The sequence below is a fragment of the Talpa europaea genome (assembly GCF_964194135.1).
Source record: "Talpa europaea genome assembly, chromosome: 5".
In the NCBI taxonomy this organism is placed as follows: domain Eukaryota; kingdom Metazoa; phylum Chordata; class Mammalia; order Eulipotyphla; family Talpidae; genus Talpa; species Talpa europaea.
The window spans coordinates 34,769,545-34,788,966 of record NC_140071.1 but is presented as its reverse complement, the minus strand read 5'-3'; the positions used below and the strand labels follow the sequence as shown (position 1 = coordinate 34,788,966).

Genomic DNA, 19,422 nt, shown 5'->3' with positions numbered 1-19,422 from the left:
AAGACAAATTTTGTCTGATTCCATTTTCCATGAGGCACACAGAGTAGAGATAGAAAATTCAGAGACAAAAAGTAGACTAGTGGTTGTCAGGAGCTGAGAAGAGGGCGGAATGGAGAATTAACATTTAATAAGATTCACTTGGGGAAAATGAACAGTTCTGGAGATTAGTAGTGATGCTGTATTACATCATTACTTAATGATGCTGCAATGTACACTTAAAATGGTTTAAATGGTAAATGTTAAGTTATGTATATTTTACCAGAATAAAAAGAAATTAATGGAAACAAGCATTGTTACAATTGAGCTTATTTTGCTTGTTACTTAGGTATCCAGGCTATTGTGCAAAACCATTCTGATTCTAAAACAGACAACACAAGTTATATGCAACTGAGTAAATGGTGCTTAATTTTGTCAGTACTCATGAACAGCATGGAAACATCTCTGCATTTTTAATGGCATCAGAGTCTCCTGATAGAAATCTATCTGGAAAAGATGGAAAAATACACTGTGAATAAATAAGACCCTTCATATGCACACAAAACCACTGAATAAATATTAACCCTCAAGATTTTTACACTCTGATGACTCCAGTTCTACATTCTTGCTATTCCAAGAAATACCAAACAGATTTATGTCTTAGGGTCTTTTGTTAGTCTTAATATCCATCCCCTACATACCCGAAGAGTTCACTCCCATTTCATTCAGATCTCTGCTCAAAAGTCTCCTTATCAGAGAGGCTGAGCTTGACCAACCTATCCAAATTAGCATCCTGCACTAGCTTCTACCCTTAATGTTACTTTCATAGTTCTTATCACTACTATACACACACACACTTACTAACTGTTCTTCTTCACACATGTAATATTAAATACTAAATACTAAAACTTAAATTAAATACAGAATACTAAAACTTCACCTATATTGTTCACTATTGTTCAATGAGCACCTAGAACACTACCTGGAATACTGAAGATGGACAGTAAATATTTGTAAACTAAATGAATCGATCACTGTTCCCAACCATACCGCCCTCTTGGCCTTGATACTACTCTGTTTGCAAGGGTATTGCATGGAAGTCATACAGAGCATCCCTGGTTTAGGCATCACCAGTTAAGTACAAAGTAGTGAGACTGAAGCCTCCTACCAGCACATGGAAAAGTGTTCTCTAACTCTGTTTCTAAATATTCTAAATGAATACAGTGTATCTGTCCTGCTGAAACATAAGAAATATATAATTCTAATACTGCTTTAAGACAAAAAGATATCATGTATTGAACTTCACTTTCCTTATTAACATCAATTTGCCCCTATTTTAATAAGTTACAAGACTTACTAACCTGAAAATCAGATGATTTTCCCTCTCCAACTTTTCAGATTATTTGAGGAAATGAACAAATGCAACCACATTGCTTCTCAATAAATAAGTGTCAATTAAGTAACAGTTACTTGACCCAACAGACAGGTACAACTCTGGAGCACTAGAAGAATATGCTAAATCTCTGAATTAGAGAGGACTCCTTCCAAAATATTCCCAACTTTATTTCAAAGTCAAAAGTATTCAACTACAAATTCATCCCAATGAAATGTCCCAAAAGAACTCATACATGTTACAAGTTTTGTGACGATTTTATAACTGCACTTTAACCTTCTGTTATTGACAGATTTCTGATAAAACTTTGGCAGTTGATTATCTTTGTAGAAAGAGAAAGCACAGTATTATACCTCCCCTTCTAAGTAAGCCTAGGAGGGCCCAATACTCCACAATCTCTGGGGCACCCAGAAGCCCATGTGTCCAGTTAAAGGAGAGTCACCCAGGGCACGCACGTGTCCTGCCACGCCTCGCAAGTGGAAATGGTAAGTGAAACCTGACCAACAGCGGGATGCTGGACTTAGGACAGAGGTGTCCACAGGAAACGCTGCGTGGCTCCGGGAAGCTCTCGTCCCGCGGCCAGCAGCCCCAGCCAAAGACAGACCAGGCCAGTCCTCTCCTCTGATTACATCGGGGTCCAGCCCCCGATCTCAAATCCCCGGCAACGCAGGTCCTACCTGAGCTCTGCCCCCAGCTACAGGGCTGCGGGGGGAGGCGGGAGGAGGCGTGGCCTTCCAGCTCGCCAGACCAACTCCCTCGTGCGGTTGTTATGACTTTCCCTCTCGGGATCCGCGCCCCGACCAAGTTCGAGTTGCACTTCCGGGGTCCGCCAGAGACCATAACGTCATTGCGCACGCGACGACGGCTGCAGCGACGATCCGGAAGTGGGCGGGGCGTGGTTGCGAGTTTGGTTCCTTTCGGCGCTAGGAGGGCTGGGAGAGAGGAACGCGAGGCTTGAGAGTTTTGGTCTTTTCCTGCAGGCTTTGCTCGTGCTGCCTTCCCCCTTTTCTGAAGCAAGGGATACACCTTACCAGGTAGCCTTAGAGGCTAGAGCCACCCTGAAACCGTATCTCTGAGTGGAGTTTTTTAAATACTGGGATTATCCCCGTATCTATTTGCCTCTCTTGCGCCCATGGTGTATCAGACTTGGCTCATTCCTTTCAACTCCAGGAGGGAGAAAGGTAGGAAAGTCTACATTTAAAAAATTAAATATCAATCCAAATTATGGCTTGTGCAAAGTCTAAAGTTAAGAGTAGGCTCCCTGACTTCGCTCTTTTTTCCTGTTTCCTAAATAGCAGTAGGATAGATTGGAAACGACCGTGAAAAGCCTTAATCACAGAGGTAGCAGGAATTTGACTCTAAATTCAGCCTTTATGATAAAAATCCCTGATAGTAAAATTAACCTATGAAAATGGCCCACAAACTGCAGGATACGTGGTGTTAAGCATAAACTAGATCTTTAGCTCTTATGTACATTTAAACCTGAGACTTCTTAGTTTTAACCATTAGAATGAAAGCGTTTGTGTGTACACAGCTGGCATTTACACAGTCCAGATAAATAGAACCAGCAACTAACTTTTAGTGTTCATCTTACCCATTCGACAGCATTTGACATAGCTAATTACATCCTCAAAACTTGAAACAGTTTCTTCATTTGACTTGTGAATGCCTTTGCTTGATTTTCATGGTTTGTAAATGCCATGTGCCCCCAAATCTCTTCCCCTCTATAGACACCCTCATTCTCCAGTGATCTCATTCACTCCCTTTCCTGGTATCACTGCGTTAATGACTTTCAATACCCATACCAGCCCTGACATCTCTTGATTTCTATACTATATACTCAACTTTTTATCAAAGATATCAAACAGGATATTTATCAGCATTCGAACTCTAAAATGTACTACCTGCAAAGCCTGTTTCTGTAGCAAGCCTTTCAATCTCAGTAAATGGCACGTTGATTTTTACAGTACAGATTTTTAGAATCCTTTACAGTAGTACAATCTTTGTACTTTAATTCCTCTTTCACATCCAATCCCTCAGCATGATTCTTTTCTTTTTTAAAAATTAGCCTAAATCAAACAAATTCTCACCATCTCTACAGCGATCATTCTTGTCCTCACTAGATGCTGTCTTTGTCTAATTGTCCTACATGCTTCTGTTCTTATTTCCTGGAGTCTAGTTTCCAATTTGCAACTGTAGAAATTCTTTTAAAATGCAAACCAGGGCCTCCCTGGTGGTTGAGCACTGGGTTGCAAAGCTGCCCGCAGCCTCTGCAGCACCAGTTCTATCCCTGGCTGCTCCCCGGCCACCGAGGAGGGTCCCACATGGCGCGCAGACCTCTCCTGCCGCCCGCTGCTCCCCTCAGCAGTGTACTTCGGTCCTTCTGCCTGCTCTGCTCCCCGCTCTGGTGAATTCTCTCACCCTCCCGTGTTTCTGACTGTACCCAGTGCATGTATAAACAAAACAAACAAACATAAATAAATAAAACATGCCTCTATATATTAAAAAAATAATAATAATAAAATAAAATGCAAACCAGAATTTGTTCCTTCCTGTTCAACACCTTTGGAAGCATTCCTACTCAAATAGATGAAATCTGAAATTGTTTTTCATAAGCCTACATAATCCTGCATGAGCTGACGCCTGGCCACCCCATGCTGCCACTTAGGAAGACAGTGACGTGAGATTGGGAAGTTAGGATTTAGGCAATATATTAGAATTTAGAAAATGGCAGGCACAAAGATGAATGCCGATGTTCTTTTCTGGAAATGTTTAAAGGCAGGCTACTGACAGAGGCCGCCTATGATAGAATAAGAAGAGAAAATACTTGCTAAGTTTTCCCAACAACTAGTAGACATGTTAGTGGATGGCATGGTGTATTAGTTTTCTAGGGCTGCCATGACAAAATGCTTCAAACTTAGTGGACTACAGAACAGAAATATATTATCTCACAGTTCTGGAGTTTTTACGTTAAGGATCAGAGGTTAGGCAGGGTTGGTTCCCTATAATGGGTGTGAGGAATATTTTGCTCCATGCCTCTTTTCTAACTTATGATGGTTTGCTGATGTTCTTTGATGTTTCACGTCAATCTTTGCCTTCATCTTCATATAACCTTCTCCCTGAATGCTGTCTCTGTGTCTGAATTTCCTCTTTTTTATAGGAACACCAGTCAATCCTACAAACACAGGAGATAAAGGAAATCCAAGTTGGAAAAGGAGAACTTAAACTATCAGTACTTATAGAAGATGTGATAGTATATAAATAAGATCCTAAGGACACCATCAGAAAGTTATTAGAAGCAATAAATGGATGCCACAAAGTAAGAGGCTACAAAATCAACATACAAAAATCCATAGCTTTTTAAATATACAATGAACAAGAAGAAAGAGAAATTTAAGAAATTCTGTTTATAATTGCTTCAAAAAGAATTAAACACCTTTAATTCAACCTAACAAAGGAGGTAAAAGATGAAAACTGCCTCATGTTATTAAACGATTTAGATAGTGAAGTAAGGATGCCCCATGCTCATGTATGGGAAGAACAATATAATCAAAATGACTATCATGTCTAAAATGATATATAAATCTAATACAATCCCCATTAAAATCCTAGCAATATATTTCAAAGAAACTTAATGAAAATTATTGAAATGTATATGAACCCACAAAAATCCTTGAATTGCAAAAGTAAACTTAAGAAAAAAAGGAGAGAAATGGAGGTATAAGGTTACCTGACTTCAAACTTTATTATATTGCAGCAATATTAAGACCAAGGTGGAATTGGCACAAAAATAGATACATGGACCAATAGAACAGAATTGAAAGCCCAAAATAAGTCCATACATATACCAGCACTTAATCTTTGATAGAACATTCATTCATTAGCATAAAATGGGAAAAAAAGTCTCTAATAAATAGGGTATTTTCTCTAATAAATGAGAAAGCCACATGTAAAATAATGAAGTTGGAATAGTCACTAATACCATACAAAAAGTAAGTTGCAAATGGATTTAGGTGTAAGATAGGCAACAATAAAATACCTAGAAGAAAACTGAATTGAAACATTCCACCGTATTAACAGTATATTTTGGTGACTCAACTCTAATGGCAAGGGAATTATAAACGAAAATTAACAATTGGGGTTACCTCAAGTTAAAAGCTTCTACACAGCAAAATAAAATACAAGATAATTAAATAGACACCCTGCTCATTGGGGGATAAACCTAACATATAACTCATAAAGGATTAATATCCATGATATATAAAAAATTCATGCAATTCCAAAACAACAGAAAAACAAATATTCAATCACAAATGGTCAGCACATGTAGACAATTCACTAAAGAGAATGCCTTTACTTTTGAAAGCTACCAAACTTTCAGAGGAAAATTAATACCTATCTTTCTCCATCTCTTCCATTTGAAAAGGAGGGAAAACATCCAAATATGATCTGTGAACCAACATTAATATTATTCTAAAACCAAAGACTTAAAGAAAAAAAAGATAACTATAAACCAATATCTCTGATTGCTATAGATGCAAAATCCTCAACAAATAATGACCAAAAAAATTCACCATTACATTAAAAGAATAATACACCTTGATCGAATGAGGGATTGAGGGTGTCATGGAATACAAGCATAGTTCAACTGATGTAAATCAATAAACATGATGTACCACATCAAAAAAGGGGCAAAAAATCATATAATCATCTCAATATATGTGTAAAAAGCATTTTATAAAATTCAACACCCTTTATGATTAAAAAAGTACACAAAATGAACATAGAATAAACAGACCTTAATATCAACATAGGCCTTTTGTCACAAGTCGACTGTCAATATAATATGGTATGACAATACACTGAAAGCTATTCCTCTAAGATCTGCAACAATAAAAAGATGTCCACTCTGACCACACCATCCAATATAATACAACTGATAGGACTTAAAGTAATTTTAAAAAGGATATAAAATGTACCGAAGTTGGAAAGAAAAAGGTAAAACTACATTTGCAAATGACATTTACATAGAAAATGCGAAGGAATCCAATATAAAGCTATTAAAAGTAATTAAAAATGAATACAGTAAAGGCTAGAAAACTAATAAAAATCTATTGCATATCTACATACCATGTAATATCAGGAAGATAAATTTGGAAAAAAATCCTATTTACAATCACATCAAAAAGAATTAAATACCTTGGAATAAATTTAACCAAGAAAGTGAAAGACCTATATACTAAAAACAATATGACTTTGAAAGAAATAGAAGAAGACATAAAGAGATCGTAAGTTACTCCATGTTCATGGATTGAAAGAATTAGCAATTATTAGCATTATTAATGGCTATCCTACCTAAAACAACATATAGATCCAATGCATGCTTATCAAAATCCCAATGTCATTCTTCTCAGAAATAGAACAAAAAGTTATGAAATTTATTTGAAACTATGAATTACCCCAAATAGTGAAAACACTCTTGAGAATAAAAAGCAAAAATGGAAGTATCACACTTCTCCAAATTTGAACTGTGTTACAAAATGATATTAATTAAAAACTTAGTTTTGGAATTAAAAAAAGGACACAGAGTTCAATGGAAAGAACTAACAGAACTCAGAGCCTAGAATAAAACCACAACTAATTTACAATAAAGTAGTCAGGAGCTTACAATGTAGCAAGGAAAGTCTCAGCAATTAATAGTTTAGAAATAACCAGACAACTGCATGCAAAATAATGAAACAAAATATCTAATACCACACAAGAATTCAAAATGCATTAAAGACAGATGTAAGATCTAAAACCATAAAATACATAGACAAAAATATATGCAATATACTCCTTGACATCGGTCTTAGAGATGTGTTTTGGCATTAAACTCCAATCTCAGGGAAACAAAAGTGAAAATAAATGGGTATACATCAAACTAAAAAGCTCTGTACAGCAAAAGAAACATGAATCAAATGAAAATCTGGACATTGCATATCTGACAAAGGAATAATATAAAAAATATATGCAAAATTCATGAAACTCAACAATGAAAAACTCAAATGTAAAACCTGATTTAAAAATTGGGGCACCTCCCTGGTGGTGCAAGGGGTTGGGCACCGCACTATGAAGCAATCCTCAGCCTCTGCAACACGATTTCGATCCCCAGCCGGCCAGGGAGCAACCCACATGGCACAGCAGACCTCTCCTGTCTCTCCCGTTGCTCCCCTCAGCAGTGTATTTTGGTTGATCTGCCTGTTCTGTTCCCCACTCTGTCTCTGGTGATTCCTCTCACACACACACCCCCCCGCATCTCTGGCCTGTACCCCAGCTCTTGTATGCATAAATAAATAAATCTTTAAAAAAATAAAAATTGGCAGAGGATATGAATAGATACTTCTCCAAAGAGGACAGATGACCATAGGCATATAAAAAGATGTTCATCTCTTATTAGTAAAGAAATGTGAATCAAAGCAACAATGACATATCACCTCACACCTGTGAGAACAGCTATTATCCAAAAGATACGAAATAACAAGTTGGAGAGGATGTGGAGGGAAGGGTGCCCTTATGCACTCTTGGTGGGATATAAATTGGTGCAGCCGTTGTGGGAAGTAGTATGGCGATTCTTCAAAAAATTAAAAATAGAAATTCCATACAATCCAGTGATCCACTTTTGGATATTTACCCCCAAGGTCACATTAATTTGAAAATATATATGCACCCCCATGTTCATTGCAACATTATTTACAGTAGCTAAGAACTGGAAACAACATGTGTCCATAAAGTTATGAATGGAAAATAAGATGAAGCATATATACACATGGAATACCATTCAGCTATAAAAAGAGATTAAACCCTTCCATTTTTCCATAGCATATGTAGACTAAGAGGGTATTATGCTTAGTGAAATAGAACACAAACACCATATGATTTCACTTGTGTGGTTTATAGAGCAAACAAAAGGTGAAATAAATAAAAATAAAATAAAAATAAACTTTTGGATAATAAGACCAATTAGTAGTTACCAAAATAAAAGGAGGAAAGGGAGTAGATAAATATTAGAAAATGGGATTATGGTGTGGTGAAGGGTAGATATGGACTTTAGCAGTGAACTTAATGTAGTATATACACACTGATGAACATCTGAAACTTATATAGCGTTACAATGCAAAGTTAATAAAGTCCTTTGCTTTAATTTTAATGGTTTTTGTCTGGTGATCCCTGCTTTTCTGTTCATGACTTTGTAAAGTAGATTATGTTCATTAGTATGGATGTAACTAGAATGTTTATGAAAATTTACGAGCACACAAGGTGGACACATGTATTCCTACCATTTAGAATCTAACAGTTTATTATACTTGTTTTATCATGTAATTGTTAATTTTCTATCATGCCATCAGTTTGTCTTTTTAAAAAATGCATTTCAAAGTAAATGATTCCATTGTTTTTTCTTCTATATTTGTATGGACAGAAGTAAGTATTTTCTAAACAGGAGAAAATAAGGGGCTCTCATTCAGTAGATAGGGCTTTTCAGTAGTCACATTACCCTTAAGGATATAGGGATGTAAAACACACAGGTAAGCTTGAGTCTCCCACAGTTACCAAGCTATGAAAGATTTTATTCTTCTGAAGGGGAAATTCCCTCCTGCTCCACTTTCCACACTACCAGCCCCTGGCCAATTTTGTATCTTTCAGAACCATAGTGTAACCTCAAGCTTTGTTATGTGGTATTTTTCTGCCATATAACATATTTGTTAAGAGGTTAAGGTTTGGTAGTTAAAGATTTGGGTAATTTAAAAAGCCTAAATAATAGCCGTTTGAACAAAACAGAAGTTTTTTTTTTAAAGATTTATTTATTTATACAAAAACTAGGGTACAGGCCAGATGCACGGGAGGGAGAGAGGATTCACCAGAGACAGAGTGGGGAGCAGAACAGGCAGACTGAAGAAATACACTGCTGAGGGGAGCAGTGGGCGAGACAAGAGAGGTCTGCCGCGCCATGTAGGATTCTTGCTGGCCGGGGTTGAACCCGTGCTGCAGAGGCTGCGGACAGCTTCACAGTGTGGCGCTCAACCGCCTGCACCACCAGGGAGGCCCCCAAATAAAAGTTTTTATTTCATACACATAAATGTGGACACACCAGGACTAGTTTTATGGTTCTACAAATATCAGTGACCCAGGTTTCCATTTCCTTGTGGTTCTGTTAAGCTCAGTACGTGCCATCTGTATCTGACCAAAGTGGCTGCTCCCACTCCAGCCAAAAGGAAGAGAAAAAAATATTCTTTAAGAATTTCCTAAAAGTTGCTCACACCATTTTTATTTATATCTTATTAGTTAGTACTTTGACATACAGTCACACATAACTACCATGCTACTAAGTACTAGAAGATGTCATCTTGATTTGAGGTGGCCATATGCCTCACAAAACAAAGAGGGGGAATGAATGTTGCAGGTACAACTACCTGTCTTTGCCTTAGGCCCCAACATTCACATTATTTACAGGAAGACATTTTCCAAGCAGATTGTTCACTGTTAGAGCCATTCTCAGCATGTTAGCCTGGGGCAAAAGATTCTGGTAACACTGTATCATAGCCTAAAGAAATTGTTTTCTGTTCAGTTGACCATCTTGAACCAGAAGCTTCACTCAATGATTTTTGTAGTTCTGTAGAATTGTCTAGGATTTTATAAAAAAGTAGATATGTACTGCTAAATAACCTTTACCTTTCTTTTATATTTTGGGTTTCCTTGAATAAGAAGTAAGCATTACTGTGTGGAAGTTTAAAAGCTATTGTCAGTATTCTCTGCAGACAGTAAAGGCTCTCTGGTTGGCATCTGTAAAAGCAAATTATGCCTCTCCCCTCAGTGACCCACTGTGACCTGTAGGGAGAAGTTCAACTGAATGACCCATCGACTCCAATCCTGTTGTTTTTAACTCTTGCTTGCACAGCACCAGAAACCTGTACAGAGGAAAAGTTTCTTCAGCCTCCCTTTTCTATTGGCTTTAAAATAACTAAATCCAGCCTGTAGATGGTATTGCCTAAGGTGAAATATCTTGAACCTGTATACCACTCTGCTGCACTAGTACTATTGTTAGCAGGCAGAAAGAGGGGTAGTCCCGGGCCTGCAAACTTGTCTGCTCCTAAGAAGTTCTGCCATCTGCCACATCAAGACAAAACATACTCCTGGTACATAAGATCTTTAATAGAAAATAAGTACAATTAGCATGGAATAGAGAAAAGAGAAAATAGTTTCCAATTAAATAGGCTAAGTTACCCATCCCCTTGTGGGTAAATGCCCAGACAAACAGGATTGGCCCAAAACAGCGCCATTGAGGCCCGAAAGCTTGCCACAAGACTAAAGCACCTTCTGGTGGGGAGCCACAGGAACGGGGTAGAAGGGGCCTGGCGAGTCTGGAAAAAAAAGAGCAAAATCAAATTACAAGTTAAAATAAAGACTGCCATTGTCAGCCTTCCCACAGGTCCCTCACCCACATCTGTTTTCAAGTGTCTCCTTCCCTGTCCCCCAAGTCCCTGGTACAAGCCCAAAGCTGAGATGCAAATGTGCCTTCTTCACATGTCTCCTGCACCACGTCTCCTTCAGTCTTCTTTTTTCATCTCTCTCCATGTCTTCCTCCTTCTCTCTGTCCTTTTCCAGTCTTTAGTAGCTTCACCTTGCCTTCTCAGCTCCACCATTGCTTAACGTGGGACACAGAACCTGGGGATCCCCACCCCCTTACCATGACTATTGCATTGCTACACAGCCGGGTTAGAGCCAAATAGGGTATGAAACATAACACGATCAGATGTGTAGTATTTTTATTTTCTATAATATCTTACACTTTTTAAAGATTTATTTATACATACAAAAACTGGGACACAGGCCAGAGGTGAGGTGGGTGAAAGGATTCACCAGAGACAGAGTGGCGAACAGAACAAGCGAATCAACTGAAATACACTGCTGAAGGGAGCAGTGGGTGAGACAGGAGAGGTCTGCTGTGCCATGTGGGCTTCTTGTGCTGCAGAGGCTGTGGATGACTTCATAGTGCAGCGCTTAACCCCTTGCACCACCAGGGAGTTTCCTATAATATCTTACATACTCTTTTATAATTCTCATTTTTAAATGATTTTCAGGCTTTTCTGCCCTCCCGCCATTTGTTACATTGTTATAAGTTCTGTTGTTTACTTCTGTGGGCCATGGCTCAGTTTTGAGATATTGGCTGAGAGAAGCAGAGACAGGAGAGAGACAGGAGAGAAAGAAGGGGAGAAAGAACTGCAGAGAAGCTCAGAGTGAAGACTTGCTGGAGGCTTGGAGGCCTAACAGCCTCCTGGCACCCCCAGCCCCCCTGCCTGCCGTGTACCTGGTTGTTGCACTACATGTAAAAGCTCAATAAAAGCCCGAGAAAGCCACTGAGGGCTCCAGGACTCTCCTTTACCCGCCTGTCTGCTCAGATCATAGAAAACCTGCACTGTGCCCTTCCTGGCAGTACAGTAGGGTAGGACTTTTTCTATTTGTGATCTTATTGGAGTCATCTTTTCTAGTTTAAAATTCTGTTTTTATTAAATGTTTACTTAATCTAATGACTGAGATTTGGAAACTTAGCCCCATGGAGGTGGGGCAAGAGGCCTCTATCCATATTGTCCTCTGAGTTCTTGTAGGACTACATAGAGGTAGTACACTTACCCTGTCTGGTTACTGGGAACTCTAGTAGAGCATACATTGAGGTGTGTTTTGGTCTGTCTCATTTGGGGTTCTTTAGTCATAATCCTAGTATTTCTCTCTATTGTCCAGCAATTTGTACCAAATCATATCAACAAAAATCGCAAGTCCAAGAATGAGAAAATTTGTATGGCAAATTAGAGAATTTATATATAACTTATATTATTTATATAAAACTTATATATGTCTAGGGCCTCCGCTGGTGGCGCAGCGGTTGAGCACTGGGCTGTGAGGCTGCCCGCAGCCTCTGCAGCACTGGTTCGTTCCCCGGCCGCGCCAGCGAGGGTCCCACAAAAAAAACAAAAAAAAAAAAACAAAAACAACAACAACAACAAAAACCTTATGCCCACATTTTTAGAAAAAGAAAAAAGTTCAAAAGTCAGATCTAAATATAAAGGTAAAACAATAAAGCTAGGAGTAAGCAGGAGAATGATTTCATGATTTTTAGATAGCAAAAAAAGTCTTAAACAGGATTCAAAAAGTATGAGGCATAAGAGAAAAGATTAGTAAGCTGGAATTCTCAAAAATTGCCTTTCCTTACCTGCCTCAGTAGCCCAGATCCAGGAAACCTACCCTCCTTCATTTTCAATGCACCGCACACAAGATAGAGCTTTCATTTCATGAATGGGAGTTGGTGGGAAGAAGGGAGCCCCATTGCTGACTGCACTTGCCAAGGACTTATCCTCAACAGGTAGTTGAGAGCAGGATGAGGAATGTAAAAATTTTGCTCCTTTCAAAACAAAGGTCCTCAGATTGGCAGCTGGGGAGGAAGGAATCCCTGTGATTTTGGCTGTACTCTGCATCAGAGTCTGCCCGGCTGAGACCAACTGGGGCAGGAAAGTAGCTGTCTTGCTTCAAATTCTATACATACCTTTCTTACCCAGTTTTCATGGATTTTCTTTATTTGTTGCTTGCCTTTTGGACCATTTCAGAACCTTTCAATACTTACTTTTTATAAAGTATCTGAATTAATAACCAGAAAAGCTATCTGAATTAATAGAAAAGGATCTGAATTAATAATCAGAAAAGCTGAAAAACTAACCCTTGATAGTTGACTACAGAACTGAAGCACCAAGGTGGAGAGTGGGGCAGGGGTAGGAAAAAATTGGGAAGGATATGGGTGAATTGGTGATAGGTGTACTATGGTTATAACACCTGATGGAGGTACCCCAAAATTACCTCAGTTTAAAAAATTAATTATAAAACATTTTTAAAAAGTTAAGCATGGGAAAAATTTCTTCTTTAAATATTTCTTAGGAGTGTTTCAGTGAAACTTTCATGTTGTTATGCTATAAATTACGCTGTCAGCTTCAGGGGTGCCATTTTGGACATGCTCAGTTAAATTTCAAATAGTCTGTTTATTTTACTTTTGAACCCAGCTCAGATTTTCTGCTTGTATTATTTCACTTATTTGTATATGGTTGAGTAAGAGGTGGTATATTAAAGTCTGAACTTTAATGTGCATTCTTATTTAAAATTTGGGTCAGTTTTTTTCATATCATTGTAATTTATTTCCTTACTAATCCAAATGAGGTTTTCAATATATAACCTCAGTAAGAACTTAAAGAGAATTAAATGGATTACTTATAGCCTGGCACAGAGCTTGGCTTACAGAAGCTGCTTAATAAATGACAGCAGACAAGTCCCAGTTTTTCTTATTCCTAGTCCAACTCTTATTCCATTTCCCTGTTTGCCTCACCCCTGCAATACAGGGGATTTCAGAGCCTAGATTCCAACTTGTGGTAGACAGACTCTAGAGTAGCTCCCATTATTCCTACCTTCTGACATTTATGCTATTGTGTGATTTTTTTCTCCCTGAGCATGTGAGCAATGAGTGACTTGCTTTTAACCACTATAATTTGGTGAAGGTGATGGAATTTGCATGATTATGTGCATGTGATTACATGACATACAATTATAATATTGATCTTGCAAGGAGACTTTCTATCTATTATTATGAGGATGCAAAAAGCAACTTGTTCACTGGACAAATCCCTCTTGGTCAAACTTTCCACACTACTGGCCTCTGGCCAATTTTATATCTTTTTTCAGAGCCATAGTGTAACTTCAGCTTTGCTATTTGAAATTTTTCTCCCATATCATATATTTGTTAGGATAAGATTTGGTAGTTCAGGATTTGGGTAATTAAAAAACCCAAATAATAGCAGTTTAAACAAAATAGAAGTTTATTTTTCATACACATAAATGTAGATACCTCAGGACTACTTTCATGGTTCTATAAACATCAGTGATCCAGGTTTCCATTTCTTTGTGGTTCTGTCAAGTTCTGAAGATCTCTGACTCAGTAATATATGAACTGGGATAAGAGAACATTATATGTATGTTCTTGAGTAGGCAACAATTGGTAGACAAAACAAGTGATTTATTTTTCTATTTCTAAGTTGATAGTTCTGTAACAGTGCTTTTTAGAGATGACAAAAATGTAAAACATCTGATATACATATTATCTATATTTTATTAAAAATTAATTCATACTATTTAATATAGTAACTGCTAAGTCAAAATATAAGTCTGTATTTATATGAAAATACATAAGCGGACCACTAAAGATATTATTTTATAAGAATATAACATTTTGTAATAAGCATGCAAGGAGTTATAAAATATTAGACCTCATTCCTGTTGTTAACTCCCACAAATGCAAAATAAAGATGAGAAAGAACAAATGTTTTGAAATACCACTTCTTGTCATAGTTTAAGAAACATATGAAGTATAAAGTCAAAACCATCTGATAAATCAGTGATGTCATTTATCATTTCCAATTATAAATTTGATTGCACTATGGCTATATAATTTCACTAAATTACAAAAGATAATTCAATAGGTATAGAAAAGAATGCAAGCTCTTCTCTCCTATTTTTCTCTACTTTCAATTCTTCACATTTCCCCCATAATATACTTCTTTCCTTAAAAAAGTGAGTCATAAAGTAATTTTTTCTGGAGCTATTCAGGCACTTCCACGAAGTGGTACAAAAATATATGGATTCAAGTTAAAAGTCATATGAAAGATGATCTGTGGATATATTAGATGCTAAAGAACACAAATATGACATCCTGTGGCTTCATAAGATTATTGTATTTAGTTAATTGGATCCATTTATTTTTATTTTGACTTTATATTTTAGTGTTTATTCTTACAAAACAAATTTTTGCAGATTTCATAGATAGGCCATTACTGACTGAAGGAATAATGTCAACTGTTGCCTTATCCTGAGTTTTCCAGTAACTGCTTACAGTTCGGATTAAATGGAAAGCATTCCCAAATCTCATAAAATTTTCTTACAATTATTTAAATGGTCTGCATAGAACTTTTAGAAATTATTACAACTGTGTTTTAAAACACATGGTTCGTGATTAGATTGGCCAAACTAAAGTACATTCTTTATAAATTAAATGTTTTTTGGTAGGCAGCTGGCTCCATGGCCATTTATGTATTTTTATTTAAAGAAATAATGCAAAAACATTTTCTAAGGTGACCTCCTCTGCACTCTAAGCTTTTACACTTTGAAAAATGCATAAGTACTTTCCTTTGGAAGCCATGTAGCCTACACATATTTTATAAAAATCACAGAATGTGGGCACATAGACAATCTGAGAATACCAGAAACTATGATGTTCAATGTTAAATGGTTTAAAAGAATTTATGACATAAGGCTTCTCCTAAATGTCCTATAGATTGTTCAACAGTCTTTCATTGTCTTTGTTACCTTCTTCTTTCAATGGCAGGCATTCAAAAAAAAATGTGTTTGTTAATTGCCCACTAAATAAATAACTGTAGCAGGCATTTGGGAAGGCTATTGCTACAAAGGGAACAACAGAGATTTTTGAAACTATAAAGATTTCAAGGTCTTTATAATCTAATATCAAGCACTGATAAGGAGGATACAGTAAATATAACTTTAAATGCTAGAATGGGTGCAAGGACATGTTCAATTTCATGTGTGTGTCAATGTAATGGAAAAAACAGAAGTAACAGAAACTGAATAATGATCTATGGGGTAGAGCTTGCTGTAATGAGTTTTGGGCATAATTTTGAGAGAAAGATGTTTTTTGGTTAGGAAAAAGGGAAAGTGTGTAGACTGAGTCAAGAGAATGAGAGTCAAATGCCTGTACATAAAATCAATAGGTATAGGATCTTAAAGCAAAGATACAACTATAATTATACTTCAGCAGAGTTCTTAATCATGGCTATGATTAAGATAAATTGGGTAAGGAAGAAAATATGGGAAAGGAGGCAGGACAATGGTGGATATTAAAGATGAGTAAGACCTGGACTTGGGTTATAGCTACAAAATAAATTGAGATTTTCAGGTGACCCTCAGGAGCCTATGTGATTCCATTTACCTTAAAATCCAAAATTTGTATTCAAACATCCTTAGGGAAAAGATTTCCAAATATTTTGCCTGTTATTATAGAATCTCCAAGACTGAAAGAAAAAAAAAAGTAATTCAAAGGGAACACGAGATGGCAGCAGTTATATCATATAAAGAGAAAGATTAGAGAGAGAAAAACATTTGAAATCATTTTTAGGATAAAAAACATATAGCACTTCATTCCTTATGTGCTATATTCCTTTTCAGTTCAGAGATTACTCAGTCATTGGTTTCATGCTTCACAGCACATCTGAGGTTCATTCTGACTATCGTAAAAATCCTACTCCATTACATGTGATTATTTCCTAAAATAAAGCTGTTGCTGTTTACTGAAGATTACTGTTCCTCTGTGTTATCTGAAGCAGAAGCGTTCTGGATGGTGTAAATTCGTTTTAAATGTTCCAGCATAGTTTTTTCTTCTTCTTCTAGTCTTTCATCCTTCTTCATTTCCCACCTAAAAGAAGAATCACATCTTAGTATTTTTGTAACTTCCAAACTATAGTCAGCATTCCATTATTCAGACTTGAATGTGTACAGTCACTGGTTTATTGAGGCGTCTGTTTCTCCTTGTTTATTCTCCTCCTGACTGCCTCTTGGCAACACAATTCATTGGCACTGCTTCTGCAGAGTGGGCCAGGGAAATGGGAAGGGAAAGTAAAAAGTAAAGTCAAACCAGCTCTGATCCAGGACAAAATTTTAAATTATTATTTTTTATGAGGGTTCTGGATTTCTAGGTTTTCCAATTTTATATAATTTACCAGTATATACGTGCATATAAATAAAATCTAGAATTAGCAATTAATAAGTATTTTTCATAGTGTTTTCCTCTACTGATCAACATATCAATGACGTTAACCATTCCAGGAAGACTTTGGCAACAGAAGAGTATCAGGCTAAATTGAATATACTTTAAAGGCAGGTCAGTCTATTCCTACAAATAAAGTTAGATTTGAAGTTCACCCAAGAAAGGCAGCAAATTATTAGCAAGTTTCCATAGAACATTTAGCAAGAGAGACTCTGAAATCCATTTATAGAATACAGAACAAAACAGAACAATATGTGTATATAATTTATAAAGTAAATATGACAATAATCCAGATATAATTAATCCTGCCTTCTTCCTTTCATAGATGCCACCTCCCTAGAACTGGTCCACTTCCCTAGGACTAACCCAGCACTCCAACAAGAAATTATCGGCATACATTTCTTTCCTATTGTCCTTACTCCTATTTCTACCATCCCCTAAGCCATTCACCACGACTTGCTATTACTAAAGGATTTTAAATCCAATGTAGATACATCCCTAAGGATCCTCAGCTGTAAGGGAGTCAAGACGATAGGATTTCCAACAAATAAGGAGCTTTTCACTGAATGTCTTCCAGGGGCTCCTATTTTATTATAATCAGAACTCCTGGATAAGAAACAGCCTGTCATACAGGGGTGGGATTTTTTGGGTTTTGAGTGGTTAAAAGAAAGCATGGACATCGCATTTTCTGTGGAAACTTCCTAGTAGGATATCTATTTCCACACAGGTCTTCTTGTTGATGTGCTGGGTTCAGTCTGTCCTGGCCAATCTTGGGAAGTGGTATTTATGAGAGATGAAAGAGGAGAGAAGAGTAAAGCGCCAAAAGGAGTTATATGAGAGATTAAAACTGAGTTTAATTTATAGTTCTTCATCCTCTAACTGGTATTCTCCTCACCTCCTAGCCCTAACTTTGGCTGGTCTAAAAACTGCTGTTTGTGGTTGTCTTAGTTTCTTCATATGTTCTTATAGTCAAAGTTAGGTCATTGGTCATATAGGTTTTATTCTCATTACCACATTCTTCAAATTCATGACACAAAGGGCAATACTAAGATTAATATTTTGGGTTTTAACATTTAGCAGACAAGTTTACCTTATTCTGCTTTCATGGGATTTTAAATAAAAAACTGTGAGTACCCATTTTATATGGGTGAATATAGCCTTGTTAAACTGAATTCTTACCAAGCAAGAACATAAATAACAACAGCAGCAAACTACTTACGTAGTATTAATTATGACTTAGGCATTGTTTCAAACACTTGACATATAACTCTTTAAGTCTTTGCTAAAAAATATTATTCCTATTCTACAGAGGTAAACCAGAGAGGTCTAATCTACAGGGGTATTTTACAGAGGGCACAGACTATTTTTTTTTAAGATTTTATTTATTTTTTTATACAAGAGCTGGGGTACAGGCCAGATGTATGGGAGGGTGAGAGGATTCACCAGAGACAGACCGGGGAACAAAACAGGCAGACTGACTGAAATACACTGCTGAGGGGAGCAGCTGGCTCAACAGGAGAGGTCTGCCCTGCCATGTGGGAATCTCCCTGGCTGGCCGAGAACTGAACGCATGCTGCAGAGGCTGTGGACAGCTTCACAGAGCTACGCTCAACACGCTGCGCCACTGGGGAGGGACAAGGGCGCAGATATTAATGTCATTTTCCCAAATATCTTTGGATCAAAATCAGGGAGACCTGTTCTAAAATCTGAGTTTGTAAATGCAACACTACGGTTTTAAAAGCATTTTGTAGGTATTAATTCCTGTTAAAGAAAGGTGAAATAGTTCGTTTCCTGAAAAAGTGTTGCCCAATTGCACTAGCAATGAAAAAAAACTTTCTAAAATTCATGTAAATAACTTAAATAAGTCAAAACAGGAAAAGTTAAGTTTGCCTTTTCTCTCATGAAAGGTGCTAATATGGCATTGAGTAAATTATTTTGTGAATGTCAACAGAAAAAAAATGTAATATGCACACAAATATTTTGGTCCTTGTCTCCACTTGTGAAAATTGAAAGCACAATCTCTCTGCTTCATTTAAAAAAAATTGTATAATTAATGTAATTTAAATGACTTGTATATAGAATCCAAGATTAGGATTTTTGAAGCTTCATGACAATTATAGGCACTTCATCATATAATTGAGTTGCTAGT

At 36.9% G+C, this 19,422-nt stretch overlaps 1 protein-coding gene across 4 annotated transcripts in view; it reads right to left on the bottom strand.

The window, feature by feature from the left end:
* Positions 1-16,804: 16,804 nt before the first annotated feature.
* The window catches only part of KIAA0825, a gene marked incomplete at both ends in the record, with an annotated part of 333,803 nt that continues 331,185 nt past the window's right edge, over positions 16,805-19,422 (bottom strand). For all 4 annotated transcript variants that reach the window (XM_084233142.1, XM_084233143.1, XM_084233144.1 and 1 more), the window contains one exon: positions 16,805-16,922. In XM_084233142.1, the coding sequence (XP_084089268.1) occupies positions 16,805-16,922 (118 nt within the window). The remainder of the gene's footprint in view (positions 16,923-19,422) is intronic.